Source organism: Stegostoma tigrinum, chromosome 4, assembly GCF_030684315.1.
Source record: "Stegostoma tigrinum isolate sSteTig4 chromosome 4, sSteTig4.hap1, whole genome shotgun sequence".
Classification (NCBI taxonomy): domain Eukaryota; kingdom Metazoa; phylum Chordata; class Chondrichthyes; order Orectolobiformes; family Stegostomatidae; genus Stegostoma; species Stegostoma tigrinum.
Genome location: NC_081357.1, coordinates 94,115,406 through 94,134,345, shown reverse-complemented (window position 1 = coordinate 94,134,345; position 18,940 = coordinate 94,115,406). Strand labels below are relative to the sequence as shown.

The window sequence follows — 18,940 nt, the reverse complement described above, 5'->3', positions numbered from 1 at the left end:
CACTGCAGCCTCACAGCGCCAGGGACCCGGGTTCAATTCCAGTCTCGGGTAACTGTCTGTGTGGAGTTTGCACATTCTCCCCGTGTCTGCGTGGCTTTCCTCTGGGTGCTCCGGTTTCCTCCCACAGTCCAAAGATGTGCAGGCTAGGTGGATCGGCCATGCTAAATTGCCCGTAGTGTTCAGGGGTATGTGGGTTATAGGGGGATGGGCCTGGGTGGAATGCTTCAAGGGGCGGTGGGGACTTATTGGGCTGAAGGGCCTGTTTCCACACTGTAGGGAATCTAATCTAATCAAGATCTGCCAAGATCATATCAAAGATGACAGATTTAGTCTTGAAGATTGATTTGCAATATTGGGACTGTTCTTTTGAAGCAAAGAAGGCCAAGAGTGATTTTGATAGAGATTTTAGAAACTCAAACATCTCAGTGGGTGAATAGAGACTGTGTGTTCCCAGGAAGTCAATAATGAAGCGAAGTTCCAAAGATAATGAGTTGTACTTGAAGGACAGATGATTCATACTTTACAGGATATTTTTAAAAAGCAACTTTTGCAGTTCTTCACAATCATTTCACCTTTGATTAAAGACTGCTACAACTCCACGGCAACTCCTTTATTGCCAGCCTGTGAAATGGAATTTTGATGATTGAACTGTAAAATCCAGACTGCTAGCTGTTATATTTCTGACTTTAACATCAAAATAAATGATTTGAAAAACAAATGGATCCTTCTCAGTTGTTATAAAATTAATTTCTTGACAATTTCTAACACTTATAAAGTTTCAATGCTTGCAGGTATGCCGTATTAAGTGGTTATATCTATCACAGATGATTGAACAGACTGGGTATTATTTTTTCTATGAAAAAGGGATAGCTGAGGGATGACCTCAAAGGGCCCCTTAAAATTATGAAGGTGTTTAATTGGCTGGACATTGATACAGTGTTTCTGTTGCAGGGAGACCAAAACAGGGGATCATGTACATCAGCATTTTCACTAATGAACTGACTTGGAAATTGATGAGAAATTTCTTTACCCACTTTGTGGCTAGAGTTTGGAACTTGTTGCAACATGGAGTGGTGCAGCCAAATTATGTGTTAATGAGCAAAACCGAATATATTGATAAGATTAAATGTGAATTACAAGAGGCTTGTGAGGAGCATAAACTCTGGGTTTGAGTATAAGGAGAGGCTGGATAGGCTGGGACTGTTTTCTCTGGCATGTAGGAGGGTGAGGGGTGACCTTATAGAGATTTATAAAATCATAAGGGATATAGATAAGGTGAATAGTCAAGGTCTTTTCCCTTAGGGTAGGGGAATTCAAAACTAGAGGCCTTAGTTTTATGGTGAGTAAGGAAAGATTAAAAAACAACCTGAGGGGTAACGTTTTCACACGGAGTGGTGCATACATGGAATTGAACTGCCAGAGAAAGTGGTAGGTGCTGATTTAGTTGCAACATGTAAAAGAGATTTGGATAGGTACAAGGTTTAAAGGCATGTGGGCCAAACACAGGCAAATGGGTCTAGTTCAGGAAACTTGATTGGCATGGATGAGTTGGACCAAAGATTTGTTTCCATGCAGTGACTGTATGAACTAAGTGAACCAAATTATCATCTTTCTTTGTTGTGAATTCTATGTAGAGCAAATAATGAGTATCTACAGAACAATTTACCTGCTGTCACATCGACTGCTTGTGTCTCATAGATATGTGGATATTTGAAAAAGATGATTTGAATAGGCATTAGATACCTTGTGCTATGAAGACAAAAAAACTAACTTTTTCAAGGCAATATTTAATGTACTTTGTACTGTATCTGTTATACAGACCTTTCCTAAACCAAAGCATGTATAATCTGAATTTAATTTGACTGGCTTGAGCTCAGAACTGTAGGGCATAGGACAACAATAAATGGCTTCAAAACTTTTAGTACTCTCTTTGTATTGTCTGTTTCTGTCGTACTTTTACTCATGCTCTTGCTTGCATAACACAATTTCTCATTCATTGCATACTCACTATTTCTCTCATACCATACTTCTCCTATTTTTATTAACACGTGTAAAATAATCAAACTGCTAAAAATAATAATTGGTGCTGTATTGATTTTTATATATGTTAAAAAGCCGAGAAAATAATCTAATTAGTCTAATTAGGGTTATAAATTCACAGGCATAGATACATATCAACGAATATTTTATGCTACATATTGCATTCAGTGGTGTTGGGACAATGTAATACATTAAATGCAGAAAGGAGTTACCCAACTAGAGAAATGTCATTGCCTTTGGTAAACCTTTGAGAGTAGGAGGAGAACTTCTGGGTTCCCTGAAGGAAATGAAGAAGTCTGTATAACAGAAAGTTTTGGATAGAGCAGATTTGGTAGTCGAGTGACCCTTTTTTTTGTGTTGTTTTAAACTGTAATGTCTAAACTTTGCACTAGACCCACATGGAGTGGAGATGGTGTGGCCTGGTGATCAATGAGATTGTCTGCATCTGTGAAATCTACTTGTCTTCCTGAAAATTCTTGAGCTCAGAAGGCATTCTCCTCCTAGTCAGATTTTTTTTAATGCTTCCCTTTCCCCCCCATGCTGTAACTATTTATACCTACCTTGCCCCATTTCCACAATGCTACTACTTTGTACTATCTTCCGTTCACCCTCCTACTCTTCCTCTGTATTTGAATTTGATGATAAATAATTAAATCTCTCACCTTTTCAAATCCTGATAAAAGACTGTCAAAATGAAATATTAACTCTGTTTCTCTTTCCTCAGATTATGACTGACTTGTTGATTGTTTTTCTCTGTTTTCCAGCACCCACAGTGGTTTTTATTTAAACGTTCAGTCTCGCTTTGAATCAACTTTCTTTTTCTACCCATTTTGTTCTCTCACTTCTGGCTGTCAACGACCTGTCTTTTTCAGACTGCCTTGATAGCTCGGTTACAGTTATACAGCATAAAAATAGGTTGTTCAGACCCTATGTCCATGCTGATCAATAAATGCCACGCTACCCTAATCTTACTTATCTGCACATGGTCCATGGCCTTCCATGCCCTGACATCTTAAGTATTGAGAGTATCTGCTTCTGATCAATATCAGACCACAGCCTGAGACCATCCTCCCCACTATCAACAACAACACTCATTTATGCATCATCTGCATACTTGCTAATTATATCTTTTATATTCATACTCAAGTCATTAAAATATGTAACAAACAGAAAGGATTCCAGCACCGATCCCTGTGGTACACCACTGGTCACAGGCTTCCAATCACAAAAGCAACTGTCCACCATCACCCTTTGCCTCCTATTTACAAGCCGATTTTAGATCCAGTTTGCCAACTTATCTTGGATTCCGTGGATGCTTATTTTTCGGACCAGCTTTCCATATGGGACCTTATCAAAGGCCATGCTGAAACCCATGTAGTCTCTGTCAACTGCAGTACCTTCATCAATATGCCCTTGCCCTTTGCTCTTCGAGGGACACACTGGTTCTGAGGTCTCACTGTACTACTTTTAAAAGACTCCCTCTTTCCAAATATACACTTAATCTGCAGTAGGTGCTCGTGGTCTGCGTTTGATAAATCGTGTATAATGATATTGAAACTGGCTTTCCAGCAGTTCAGACACTTAACTTATGCACTCTTCTTATCCCTTTCTATAAAGACTTTGAAATTTACTGAGTTATGGTCACTATCTCCAAAATGCTTCCTCACTGAAAATTGAATCACTTAACTGGCTTCATTCCTAAGATTAGGTCTAGTTCTTCTCTATCCCTAGCACCTACATACTGGCACAAAGTGCTCTAATCCTTTCACACTAAGGCAATACCTGATATTGTTAGCAAAATTGAAATCTTCTGCTGCTATAACCCTGTTCCTCTCACACCTCCCTGTGATTTGCCTACATATTTGCTTCTCTGCTTCTGTATGTTGGAATGATGAGAGCTACCAGTGCTGTCATTCAGCCATGTCTCAATGATTGCAATGATGTCATATACTCATGTGCTAATCAGTGTTCTAAGTTCATCTGCCTTAGCAATGAAATTCCTTGCATTAAAATAGATATAATGTAGCTTTCCAGTCCTCTCATGTCCTTTACCATGTCCATGTCTTCTCTACTTGCTGGACAGGCCTAGTATTCTCCTACACCTGATTGAACCTTGTTCCTCACTTTAAATCTACTTTATGCTGCATCCCCTTATCAAATTAGTTTAAAACCTCCCTAACAGCACAAGCAAATCTCCCAGCGAGAATATTGGACCTATTCAACCATTCCAGTTCAGGTACAATCCATCCAGGTTGTGTAGATCCTACTTAGCCCAGAAACTGTACCGATGATTGAAATAAATCTAAAGCCCTCCCTCCTACACCATCCCTTTAGTCACGTGTTCATCTAACCTATCTACCTATTTCCATATTGTGTTACTAATGCATTGCGATTGCAAGTATCAAAATCTTGTTATGTTGTAGAAAAACCAACAGGTGCACAAAATAAATACGCTTAGAACCTGTAAGATCCATTGGTTGCATGTCCTAATCAATCATCACCCTATACTTCCCAGTAATCATTTACTGCTAGTCCAATAATATCTTGAATTTAAAATTCTTCATGTATATAAATCTTTCCACAGTCTTGCTGTTGTCTACCAATTCTGACAATGCTTCAATGAAGCACTTTGGAAAGGTTTACTATGTTAAAAATGCCACATAAATGCAATGCTGTTGCTGTTCCCTTCCCTGTAAAGAACACATTGTGAAAAACAGTAAGAGTTTTATAATTGCAAATCATTGTTTTTGCACGTTATATCTATGACATTCTGAAAACATAGGCAATCTTATTTTCTAGTTTATTCACATTATATCAATTGAACGATGAACACTTTGACAGTTGCTAATATAGGTTGACTATTCTATAGATCTTAATCAAATTTTTCTGTCATGTGGAAAGATGGGTTATTCATTCATACAATTGAAGACTGTCATTGTTTAGTTTTATAGGATAGTTGAGCTCGTTCCACTGCAGTCCTGATGTAGATTACAGAATTGAAACTTCAGGAGATGTTTTTGGAACATGTTTAAAAAACGGAGGTCCTCCCTAGCCACTCAGATCAATGTAAAAGTTCCCATGGCCATTATTTTCAAGAAGTTATGGGGGAGTCCTCCACAATGTTCTGGCAAAAATTAATACCTCAACATCACAAAAGAAAGTTAATTATGCCATTAATTCATTGATGCTGTGTGCAGTTTGACTGCTGTGTTCCCCACATTACAACAGAGACTCCACTATATGACTGTTGTAATGAAGCTGCATTAGCATTAATATTTCTGTTTGTAGATGCATTTGTTTGGAAGATGAACAGATAGCTGGACTTTTATTTTTCAGAAGGATAATTGAAAGGACTTTAGGAGATTTTCTTAGAAAACATTTCATGGGAGTCACATTGCTTAAGCTAATTATTTGGACCACCTGGAAATCACATACCTGAGTTTACAGTTTTAGTTTGGATATAGTTTGGAATCAGTTTGTGGGGAGGGTTACAGTGCTAACAGAGAGCTACCCAGGTCATCCTCTGTCTTTCGGAGAAAATCTTTTTCAATGTAGGACCTATATACTGGGGCAGCTGTTCTCTTGTAAAAGCCTCTGAATTCTTGAAGATTCTCAAACAAGCTGCATTTGAACATCCCAATAACGATTTTCTGTGTTAAGTGTCAGCTATCTGTGTGTGCTAAGATGCTGACTGAAAGCCACCTGGAACATTTTATGCAATATCTTATTTTCCTTCATGAAATAGCTATTATTTACGCAAAATTTTTGTTTTATTGACAGAATTTGTCTCTGTAGAGAAGGTTTTGTCTTAAGTGTGTGTGTGTGTGTGTGTGTGTGTGTGTGTGTGTGTGTGTGTGTATTTAAAATGGTAGATATTTATATTTTCCTATTTCAAACTCTCTTAATTAGCTTTACATTTTTGCCAAATAAGTCAGTAGTTTTGTTTGGTATTAAACAAACGTATTTTTAAAAATTCTGAACCTGATTAAGATGAAATATTTAATTAGCTCTGTCGGTAATAGGATAGAGTATTTAAATTTATGTTGTGACTAATGGAGTGATGGGTTAGAGAGATACAGTACACACTTCAGCCTCAACAGTGGCACTGTTTTTAGAATATGCTGAGGTTATGAATGCAATATGTGAATGCACATTTTTCTTTTAGTCATATTTTCCGAACTAGTAAAATAAAATGTGTTTTCTTGTATTTTATTTTCTCTTCACAGGATAAAACTAGAGTTGTTTCTCCAATAATTGATGTAATTAACATGGATAACTTCCAGTATGTTGGAGCTTCTGCTGATCTAAAAGGCGGTATGTACAGTATTAAAGATCTGAGCAACAGTCATGTGCCAAGCAAACAATATTGCTCTTATTGCCAATTTTTCATTTAAATTCAAATTCCATAACCATAAGATAATCTTGTCCTTTTAAAGGAAAAATAGAAATTACTGGAAATTCTTAGTTGGTCTACAGAAAGAGAAACAGAGCTAATGGTGTAAATTTAGTCCTGCTGTTGAGGTTATCACTGGTATACCTGGAAGTCATCAGGACTCTGATGCAATTCCTTGGCGATTAGCTGAATCCAGTTATGTGGCAGCAAGTTCATGAATGTGGATGGTGCAACCTTGGCGCTGGATTACATAGCTGGGTCGATGGTTTTCCCTATGTCAGCAAATTACCTGATGCAAGTGCTGGAGCTGATGCCATATTTTAAGGGCAGCCAGCCTATGTTGCAGTTGGCACGTGTCTTGCAACCTTTTCAGGAAGGCTATGCAGTTTGCCTTCATCTGAATTTCTGTTGCTGCAGTACAGAAATACACCCTAATGTTCAAGGAGAAGATTTGTCTGCCATCCCACAAGATCATTTGTGCCATCAACAGGTTCAAATGAGGTCTGAGATGCCGCTGTCCAACCAGAGCATTTCCTCTAGCACTTGAGAATGAAAGAGGATGGGGGATGATTCCCTTGCTACTACTGCCTCCTTTTTTGTGTAAGCAGCCTTCTAAGTGTGCTCACCTTAGTTATTCAGATCTGTGATACCACTTTGAAGGATGATGCCTCTGCAGCTCAATTGGGCAGTACCTATTTAAGTTGTGGAACCAGTACTTTCAGGTTCTGTATATTCTGCCAAAGGTTCCTCACCTCAGAGTGTCAGCATAGCAGATTTTATGCAGAGAAAACATCTCCAAGATGAATCCAGTGTACTGTGTCTCACACCCCTAGAAGTTTGAAGGACTTCTCATTGTGAATCAAAGATAGGCATAAAACTGGTAGAATATGATATATTTTCCAGATATACTAATTTCACTGTAAAATACTTTACTGTTACATGCACAAATACAGCTGAAGGGATTAAAGGAAATCTCAGATAATTTTACTGAGATGACATTGCAAAGTTATTGTATTTAGACAATAGCAGTAGCATATTGGTTTATTATGAGTAAACTTTGAGTTCCCAAGGTCCTAGAAAGGTATTGAACATATCCGGTATGTGATGTTTACTTAACAAATGTTGACCACATTAGAACAGTTAAGGAAATAAAGCACTCAATCAAAGAACAAACACACACTGTTTTTGCAAGGTTGGTAATGAAATGTTTTGAGAAATAATACAGCAATAATAAATGCCGTGCATTGTCAGGCATGTGTGAAATCACTTTCCCATCAACTGTGTTTATGACTCACTTGTAATTTAGCAACAGAAATGCCATTTGCCATGTCTGAATTTCCAACTCACCAGACATATTGGACAATACTGTACCAGAATAAGTAAATGAAAGACAGGGATATTGAGGATTAAGGAGGATTACAAGTTGATATTTTAGAGGAATTTGTTATGTGAGGGTGACATATATTTTGAAAAGTTCTTTTTTAAACAGAAATATAAAACTGCAACGAGGAAAGAATATGGAAAGACCTTCTGCCAGTCAAGCATGCCCGATCCAGCATAGTACAGATGCTACAGTTGTGAAGATGAAAAGATTTATGGGTTGAAGTTTTAAGTTTAGGTTAAATAGGCTGTGTGATTTTTGTTTCTACAGTCTGCCTGACAAATACCCCTAGGTGGTTTGATTGTTAGAGTACAAAGGAAGTTGAGACGTGATCTTACAGAGGTTTATAAAATCATGAGAGGTATAGATAAGGTGAATGGCAGGTGTCTTTTTATTTAAGGTGAGGAATTTCCAGATTATAGGGCATATTTTTAAGGTAAGAGGTGAAAGATTTAAAAACAGGCACGAGGGGAAATTCTTTTATATAGAGTGTGATTTGTGTGTGGAATGAACTTGCAGAGGAAGCAGTATATGCGGCTACAGTTACAATGTTTAAAAGACATTTGGATAAGAACATGAATAAGAAATGTTTGGAGGGATATGGGCCAAGCGCAGGGAGATGCGATTGGATTAGTTTGGGATTAGCAAAGCGTCTGTTTCTATGCGGTATGACTCTATAAAGGCTCAGATTGTTTTACTGAAAAGATATTGCAAACTAATTACATATAGACAATAGCACCAGCCTTTTGGTTGCTGTGGGTAGGCACTGAGTTCCCAAAGGTGTTGAAGATGCCTGATTTTGCACAGTTATGCTGTGAACTGTCCATTTACTTCTCAGCTTATTGAAAATTGGGATCTAGTGTAGCTCATTAGCATTTCTAACTGGATATAAAGTTAATATGTTTAACATTGTCATGGAACAGAGGGTAGAAGGAACTATTCTCGAGATCAGACTTCCCTACAATTCAATGAATATCACAGACATAGAGAAAAGGCTACTTGACTTTGAAATTTACCACAGCTGAATGTGGGAGGGAAGAGATGGTTTGTAGTTGAAGAGTAGTTGAGTACCACTGCTGCATGTGTTGCATCATTAATTTAACTCTTTAGATTCAATCAGCAAAATGGCCAATAGTTTTCCTTTTGTACTGCTGCCGAGTTAAAGATACTTTCACCATACTTCCTGAATGAACTGAAAGTGTACGTTTATTATAAATCAAAACTCCTTCTTAAACACAAATGGCAAAACTGGTTAGCATCTAAACTACAATCCACAATTAGAGCCTTTATTTTGCTATTTACTGTTTGTTATGCACATTAATGACTTGGATATTAATGTAGAAGGTTTAATTAGTAGGTTTATAAATGGCACGAAAATTGGTGGTGGTGTTGATAGTGAGGAGGATGGTCTCAGGCTGTAGTCTGATATGGACCAGCGCGTAAATTGTGTAGAGCAATGACAGATGGAATTTAATCCCATTAAATGTGAGGTGATGCATTTTGGGAAATAAGGGAAAGTTATACACAATGAGTAGTAGGGAGTACAGAGAAACAAAGGGATCTTGATGTGAAAGTCTATAGATCCCTAAAGATGTCAGCACAGGATGGTGAAGTGGGCATTTTGGAAGTTTGCCTTCATTACTCGGGATGCGGAACATAGGAGCAAGGGAATCTTATTACAAGTTTATAAAACATGGGTTAGGCCACAGATAGAATGCTGAGTGCAGTTCTAGTTGCCATACATGTGAGGGGAGACTGGATTGACTGGATTTATTTTCCTTAGAGCAGAGGAGGCTAAGGGGGATCTGATTGAATTATACAAATTATGAGAGGCATAGACAGAGTAGATCGTGAGAATCTCTTACCCATAGTTGGTCTGTCTAAGACCAGAGGACATAAGTTTAACGTGAGGAGCAAATGGTTTAGAGGAGATCAGTGAATTTTTTTTCCACCCAGATGGTGGTAGATATATGGAACATGCTACCCCGGATGGTGGTGGAGGCAGATACTCCTGCAACATGTAGGAGCATCGGGATGAGTACTTAAAATGCTGGGGCGTAGAAGTCTATGGACCAAGTGCAGGCAAATAGGATTAATGTTGTTTAGTGTTTGCAGGTCAGCAGAGACATGATGTGCTGAGGGGATACAAAATTGGCTTGATGGTGGACGACAGAGGGTGGTGGTGGAAGGTTGTTTCTTGGTCTGGAGGCCTGTGGCGAGCAGTGTTTCACAGAGATTGGTTCTAAGTCTGCTTTTGTTCGTCATTTATATAAGCGATTTGGATGAGAATTTAAGAGACCTGGTTAGTAAGTTTGTGGATGACAGCAAAATTTGTAGTATAGTGGACAGTGAAGGAGGTTATCTAAGATTACAAGGAGATCTTGATCAATTGGGTCAATGGGCTAAGGAGTGGCAGGTGGAGTTTATTATGGATAAATGCGAGGTATTGCATTTTGGTAAAACAAACGAGGACAGGACTTATGCAGTTAAAAGTAGGGCACTGAGTAGTGTTGTTGAACAGAGGGACCTAGGAGTTCAGGTTGAAATTTGCATCACGTAAACAGGGTAGTTAGGCATTTAGCACGCTAGCCTTCATTGCTCAGACCTTTGAGTATAGGAATTGGGATGCCATGTTGAGGTTTTACGGGACATTGGTGAGGCCTCTTCTGGAGTAATGTGTACAGTTTTGGTCATTCTGCTGCAGGAAGGATATTATTAAATTGGAGAGGGTTCAGAAAAGATTTACCAGGATGTTGCTGGAAATGGAAAGTTTGAGTCATAGAATAGGCTAGGACATTTTTCACTGCAGCGTAGTACGTTTGAGGGGTGATCTTTTGGAGGCTTATAAAATCATGAGGACCATAGATATGGTAGGAAGAAAGATTTGCAGCTTTATTGCGGCTTTGGAGATTTTCTTCCTTTTGACTCCCTAGGCTTGCTCACAAAAGCCATCAGTAAAGGGGCTCATCGTGTCTTCCAGAGCCAGATTTTTCAGCCATTGAGGGTAAGACCCCATTATCTCCCTAAAATCTTTGTTTGACTCTTTTCCCAAAGTCATTTGACCTTCTGTAAACAGTAGATGAATCACAGCCATCATTAAACTGTTGACCTCATTTCCAAGAAACCACATGGGTTCCCTTCACAACCTTGGCAGAAGCTATTTTTAAGCCAAAAAATGTCCAAACAGTAAAATTATCTTCCAGTTACATTGTCCATACATAATTCCCATACAAATGTGAATTGAAATTTGAATTTCTTTTTATCAATTAAGCGAGCTCTTGGAATTCAGACAATTTCTAGGAGACCCGTAATTGCTTATTTCTCTGTTACACAAAATCCTCTCCACTTTCTGGAACACAACCAGTTCCCTCTTTGAAACATTGTTGTATTTCATATCTGCTTTTAGTAGTCTATTCCACACATCAGCCACACACTTCGGAAAGAATTCTATCTGACTTAATTCTGATTTTTTATTTTGTACTGACTCACCATAATTCTCCTATAGTGTTCTGTCTCAAACAACCTGAGAGAAGGTGTTTGGTATGCTTGCCATTATTGGTCATTGCATCGAGTGTAGGAAAGTCATGTTGCGGCTATACAGGATATTGGTTAGGCCACTTTTGGAATGCTGTATTCAATTCTGGTCTCCTTGCTATAACAAAGATGCTGTTAAACTAGAAAGGGTTCAGAAAAGGTTTACAAGGATGTTGCCAGGGTGGGAGGGTTTGAGCTTCAGGGATAGGCTGAATAGGCTGGGACTGTTTTCCCTGGAACCTCAGAGGCTGAGGGGTGACCTTATAGAGGTTTGTAAAATCACGAGGGGCATGGATAGGGTGAATAGTCAAAGTCTTTTTCACATGGTAGGGGAGTCCAAAACAAAAGGGCATAGGTTTAAGTTGAAAGTGGAAAAATTAAAAGGGACCTGAGGGGCAACTTTTTCAAGCTGAGGGTGGTGCTCGTATGAGATGACCTGTCAGAGGAAGTGGTGGAGGCTAGTACAACTACAGCATTCAAAAGGCATCTGGATGGATAAATGAATAGGAAAGGTTTAGAGGGATATAGGTCAAATGCTGACGTGGAACTAGATTAACTTAGGATAGCTGGTTGTTATGGACGAGTTGGACTGAAGGGGCTGTTTCTGTGATGTATGTCCTAGGACTCTATATCTCATCTTTGCTTCTTGTAATCTTGCAGCATGCCCTCTCTACTTGAGCTACTTAGACCCAACAACAAAGAAAAGTGTTTGTATTTATGTAGAAACTTTGATAACCTCAGGCTATCAGAAAGTGTCTTTGAGCTATCCGTGTCAATTTTATTGCAGCCAAATACTATAATGGCTGGAGTGAAAGGTTAAATTGAGTTTCCAGCACAGAAACAGGTAAGTTGACCTAAGAGGCCATGTGCTTCGGCTCCACATGGGCCACCTTCTACTTTACTCTTTCTAACCCTAGAGTGATATTGTAACTTTCTCTCCCTCACATATTTAACTAGTTTTGCTTTAAATACATTTATCTAACTTAAAAACAGTTATCTAATTTGTATAATAATTGTAAGTGTTCCAATATTTCATAGTTTTGAAATAAACTATCATCTCCTGAGTTCATTATTGGATTTATTGCAGACTTTCCTGATGTTTATTGATCGTCCACAAATTTTCTGTCCTGATCAGTACTGCCCCACTGTTCCATTTCTCCAGTTGTTTACTAGATCTGAACATTTGTGATTAGCTCCTTGTTTAATATTTTCTCTGTTTCTTATTTTGGTATCTTGTACAAATGTGAAAATCTTGTTTATTTACAACCTCATCCAAGTCCTTTCATAAACGGAATAGGTTTCCAGATTAACACTGGTGGCACTCCTTGCATACTGAAGCAGTCTGTGTCCAAATGCAGTAAGACCCTGACAATATCTACATTTGGACTGATAAGTGGCATGTAACACTTGTGCCACCTAAGTACCAGATAATGTCCATCTCCAGCAAGAGAGAATTTAACCATTGCCCCATAACATTCAGTGGTATTACCATCACTGAAGCCCCTGCTGTCAACATCCTGGGAGTTACCATTGACCAGAAGCTAAACAGAACTAGTCAAATAAGTACTTTGGCTACAAGGGCAGCTCTGACAACCCTCAGCATACATGACACCATCCAAGACAAAGCTGCCTGCTTGATTGGCACTCCATCTACAAATATTCATTCCCTCCGCCACTGACACGCAGTAGTGGCAGTGTATACTATCTGTAAGATGCACTGCAGGAATTCACCAAAGTTCTTTAGGTAGCAGCTTCCAAACTCATGATCACCGCCATCTAGAAGGATAATGGCAGCAGGTACATGGGAACACCACTATTTACTAGTTTCCCATTCCCGTTACTCAGGTGTCAAAACACTGGAACTCCCTTTCTAACATCATTGTGGGTCAATCTATACCAAATGGACTGCAGCAGTTCAAGAAGGTAGGTCACCACCACCTTCTCATGAACAAGTAGGGATGGGCAATAAATGCTGGCCTAGCCAGCGATGCCCACGTCCTGCAAGTGAATGAATAAAAAGGCCCTTCATATTCTGTATTTTGAATGTCACATTAATTACAACAGTGTGTATAGATGCTATATTGCAATGACTTGTACTTAGAGAGCATCTTTAATGCTACTATACCTGCTTAGTATATAGAGGAATTCAGTTTAAATATTTAGGAAGCTGTTAGTACCAGCACCAGTGGCCAAAAGCTTGGGCAAAACTAGAGTTTTAAGAAGTATCTTAGAGGAAGAATGTTGAAGTGAAAAAGTCTTGAAGGTTATTCTAGACCTTAGGTCCTAAAGACCTGACGTCTCTCAACCAGTGGTAGATCAACGAAAGACAAAGAAGCACAAGATACTAGAATTGAAGAAGCACAGAAATTCTGAATGTTGTCAGGCTGAATCATATTACTGTAATAGGAAAGGGTCAAATCACGGAGGGTTTAATCACAAAGATGAGAATGTTAAGTTTGAGGCTTTGCTGGTCTAGGAGTCAGTGAACATTGCAATGATGTTAAATGGGACTTGGTCCAAGTTAGGATATAAGCCACAGAATTTTGATGAGCTCATGTCCATGAATAAGCAATCATGAACAGTCCTAACTATAGCAGAACACTATATAAATAATTGAAAGACTCGGATTAAATAATTTGGTAAGAGAATAGAACATTTATCAAAAGCAAAATAGATCTAGAAATTCAAAATAAATCAAAATGCTGGAACTACTGTGATAGCATTTGTGAAGAGAGAAACAGATTTAACAGTTTAGACTAATAATTTTCTATCAGAAAAAAAGAAAATTTGCCTCCTCTTTTGATTCAGATAGAGTAGCTTAAACACCTCAGTCCTGTCTATACCCACATAGTGGTTTGGAAGCATAGCATTTTCTGTTTCCAATGAAATATATATTTTGTTTTAAAAATATTATGTATGCTGTTTCAGTACAACTTTGTTATTGATCTAACTTATTTGATTGGCAGGATTTGACTGGAATCTGGTCTTTAAATGGGACTACATGACTCCAGAACAAAGACGAGCTCGTCAGGGTAATCCAATTGGTCCCATTAGGTATGTATAGCCACGAGGGTTTTACAGTTGATAAGTATAGTTGTAATAGTGTCACATCAGAATTCCTGTGTCATGTTTCCTTGTTGCACTTCATATTAGGCAAATCTGTTCCTGGGGAATTTTTTGTGGCTGTTTGCCTGATATGCAAATTTCTTCCAATAAATCATTTTTCGGAAAACTGAGCAACACAGGAATTCAGAGCATACAAAGGTATTCTCACATTAGGATAAAATATATTGTATCACAAGAATACAAAGACAGCTTCTCTGTAGTATAATAGGAGTTAAATAAAGAACTCTGAAGACTGGCATGCCATCAGGTTCTACAGTTTCGAAGAAAAAAAAGTTGTTGAATTTCGAGAGCACTGACTGAAGGACATCCCAAAACACTTTACAGCCAATGAAGTTCTTTTGAATTATACTCATTGAAGTAGTAAGAGCCATGGCAGCTGTTTTGTGAATAATGTGATAATGACCAGGTCATCTGTTTTTAATATTGCTGCTGTTCATTGATGTTAATTAGGCTTTAATTATATTTAAGTAGTACTAATTGGGGGATTCAGCTGTGATAATATGTACAGAAGCAGGCTGAAGCTGGTTATTTGGTTGGAATTGCACAATTTATAATGTATGAATGTAACTAAAAAGTTGTAAGAGTTTAAAGACAAAGCTGCAGTGTTCTATGCTTCACTACCTGACTATTATTTGATGGATAAATAAAGTGCTTATAAAGCACCTGATACAGAAGAGAAGCACCTTTTCAACTTTGACTAACCTACTATATATTGAACCCAATCCCTCATTCACATATTTATAAGAATTCTTTTAGTGTGTTCAAGAAATGTCCAGTCCTGAAGTGCATTTGATGAGCTCATGTGAGAACCGTCTTAGCTAATCTTTGGTCAGTGATGCTGCTACATTCTCTTTCTGATATTTCGCATTTTAAATTATTGGTAAAATTTGCCCTTCACCCCTTTCTTGCCTCATCCTGCTGCCAAGTCCAGCCTTCCTCCTCACTTGACTGAGACCTTCCCATCCAGTTTCCTAAGTCAGCTTCCAAGACTCAGCCCCTTGATTTCACTTGTTACCCACATGTTTTAAGGGTTGTGTACTGATTCAGTTATCAGAAGCCAATCCCACAGTCACCATGACATACACTTGTATCTCAATAGTGAGAGCATAACATTCTGGCTCCAATTCTTTCAAATCACATGCCTGTCCTCTTGCTCAAAGAAGATATGTATGATCAGACTGATGCTTATTGCCCACAGACTGGAATGTGTGGTGTTTCAGGGCATCATTATGAACCTGGGTTGGGGTATTTCTCATAAGTACCTGGTCTAAAGGTAAAGAATATTATTGCAAGAATTTCAAGTGCTGAAATTGATAAGTTTAATTAAGTTCTTTACATTTATAATTGTATTTTGTTCATTAGTCCCAGTTGGAAAACCATTCAGATTTACGTAGAGCATGTGATGACAAAAGAAAGGACTTTAAAATTAATTGGTTTACTACCTTAATGCATATTCTTTGCATGTGAAATGTCAGAAAGAGAATGTAGCAACATCACTGACCAGAAAAGCTTAAATAAGATGGTTCTCGCATGAGCTCATCAGCTGCGCTTGAGGACTGGGGATTTCTTGAACACAATAGATAAAATTTTTATATATATCTGAGTGAGAGATTGGGTTCAAAATATACAGTTGGTTAGTCAGAGGTGAAAAGATACTTCCCCTCTGTGTCGAGAGCTTTATGGGCTCTTTATTTATACCTCAACTAATTGTCAGGCAGTCTTTGCATATCAAATATGATATCTAAGTTCTGACAAAGTCTAATGGACAAAATGGGCATTAAGCATTCTTTGCTTGTGGTTGAAGATTAAAAACGTATTTACAAAGAATTGTCAAGTTAGACAACCAGTTCTAGTCTTTGTCTTATAGCCTAACGTAGCTTTTACTTAGTTTCTGTTGAGGTTCTGATTTATGAAGCTACTTTGAACTAGAGATTTTTCTTTGTGTGATTGCAATTAATGTAAATGTTTTGAGTACTTCAGAATCAATTTCTCTCAATAACTTGATTGATTCCCAAAATTATTTGTCATTTCAGGGTTGGTTTAAAAACCTAAGCTTGTACTAATTTAGCATTTTTCACAATCTTCGATTTCCTAGACTTATTACTACTAAAGTGCAACATGGCTGTGAATTTGCGCAGCTAGAATCAATGCACAGCAAATAGGATGAATAAGCATTTGATTTAATTTAGATGAAGTTGGTTGAAGGGAAATTGTTAGCTTGGACACAAGAATTCTCCAGCTCCTCTTTGAATAATATCATGATCTTTGCCATCCATCTTACAGGCAGGTGGAGCTTTGACTTAATAATTCATTTGAAAGATATCTTTGGCACTGCAGCAGTAATGATAACAGCACTGGTGCCAGCCTAAATTGGAGTGCTTCAAAACCATTCCCTTCTGAGGTGTTGTTGTTTATACTGTTTACTCTATGGAAATTCTTGACACCAGAATGCCCCTCTGTCAAGCCTGTATAGATGCTCTTTTTTAGAGCTTAGCTTTGAGATCTGTGGGGTAGAAATCACAGTAGTTTATATTGCAATACAAAAACTGGCAATTATATGGTTGGTGCTGCTTGTTTCACTGGGTCTCCATTTTAATGTCCTTTCACCAGCATGTCCTTGAATGCTGAATGGACATGGTTGTCATCAGCCCTTCATCCATTGAGATTGGAATCTGCCAACAGTCAGCCCCGCCATACTATTGTGGCTGATCTCTGACCAGCTCAGAATCCTCTTTAGCCCTTAAAGATTTGACTTTGGGGTGTTGACTTACCTTCTCCTCCCAGGTCACTTCACATGCCAAGATACACAATCATCTTAGAGATGCTTCTTATGACTCTTAGCTTCATTTCTTAATTGCACTTACTTGGTGGCTGCCAGCCTCTGTCAAATAGTTTTATGGTCAGGACAGAATGGGTTAATAGTTGTGGGACTGAAGTAGATGAGAACCATTTAGTGGAGTTGCATATGTGTTGGTCAGCTATGTACGCAGTGGTTTATTTTTATGTGTGCTGTTAATGGCTGAGAAAAATCTGAGACTCTTAATGGTGACAGAAGTGCCCAGTTGTACCAAAGCTGTAGTAGCAAATAAATTGCTACGTTATTAGTAGATTTATTTTGTTTAGACTGTAGCTTTTAGCACTTTGTTAGTAGGCAATGGTACAATTTCTGTATTATTCGCTTCAGAAAGGTATTGTTTAAGGAATTGGGGGCAAGACTACAATTGGTAGAATCACAGAATGTGGAAAGAGGCTATTTGATTTCTCATGCCAATGCCAGCTCATTGAAAGAGCAGTCCAATTAGGCTCTCACTTTTCATGGAATCCCTGCAATTTTTTTTCCTTTTCAGCTACATAATTAATAACCTTTCAAAAGTATATAATGTATTTTGTTTTATACAACTTATAAAATAAACATATAATGCATCCTAATGTGTTCTCCTTAGAACACCCATGATAGCTGGGGGTCTCTTTGTGATGGATAAAGGTTACTTTGAAGAGCTTGGTAAATATGACATGATGATGGATGTCTGGGGTGGAGAAAACTTAGGTAAGTGCCTGCAGTAATCTTTGTGTCAAAGGATCAGAGTGAAATTGTAAAGCATAACATGTGATACTTTAAATATACAAATTTAACCAATATGTAATGAGTGCAGCAGGCTAAATTTGCTTTGTGATTTGCCAACCTATGTCTGGGATAACTTCATTTCACAGCACATGAACTCTGAGCTCTAAAAGGATATTTTGTTGAGATGAGTACTGTAATGTCTAGGGTTGTCACTTACTATGTGAATAGATACATTAAAATGACTCACTGCTGGACCATTTTCAGCACAGCAGCAAATTGGTATTAAGCCTTGCTTACTGATTGTGCCTGTGGACCTCTTAATTCCATCTGACCGTAAACAACCACACCAGCCCACCCACTGTATTCTGTTAGTTAACATCAAGCTAGACTTAACAAGGCTTCCTTAGCGTTCAGATGGCTGATGAGCTTGTATTGGTAGGTGACTGCAAGGGATATATTTTCTCTTGTGAGGTACTGTTAGAACTAACAGTGAAGTAAGTCAGTGTCTCATGTGGTGGATTCACTTTAATGAACCAAATGTTTTTCCCTTGTTTCACCAAATGAGTTTAGGGTTTTGACTATTGTGAGCTTCTCCAAAGTGCCTTGGCGCTGTTATAGAATTGATTTGGAGACGCCTTAAGGCAGTTGATAGTTAATAAAGGTCAGTTTGTTATGATCATATTGTATAAAGTATAATTAACTTCCTTCTGAACTTTATTAGAAATTACTTCAGTTTGAGCATGAGAGTTATTAGAAAACTTACCTGTCTTTGTTTATGTTATCAAATGCACTATCCCCTCCAGAATGAGTGATATCCAGGTATGCGTCTCCATCAGGAAGTCAGTGACCTTGCAGGAAAAGATTAAAGTTGTGTTGCTTTTCCTGTAAGGAAATTAAATCT

General features: G+C 38.2%; 1 protein-coding gene across 2 annotated transcripts in view; it reads left to right on the top strand.

Moving 5' to 3' along the window:
- galnt2 (UDP-N-acetyl-alpha-D-galactosamine:polypeptide N-acetylgalactosaminyltransferase 2) overlaps window positions 1-18,940 on the top strand; it is a 121,635-nt gene that overhangs the window by 74,567 nt on the left and 28,128 nt on the right. For both annotated transcript variants that reach the window (XM_048530529.2, XM_048530528.2), the window contains 3 exons: window positions 6,267-6,354; window positions 14,315-14,402; window positions 17,918-18,021. In XM_048530529.2, coding sequence (XP_048386486.1) covers window positions 6,267-6,354; window positions 14,315-14,402; window positions 17,918-18,021 — 280 coding nt within the window. The remainder of the gene's footprint in view (window positions 1-6,266; window positions 6,355-14,314; window positions 14,403-17,917; window positions 18,022-18,940) is intronic.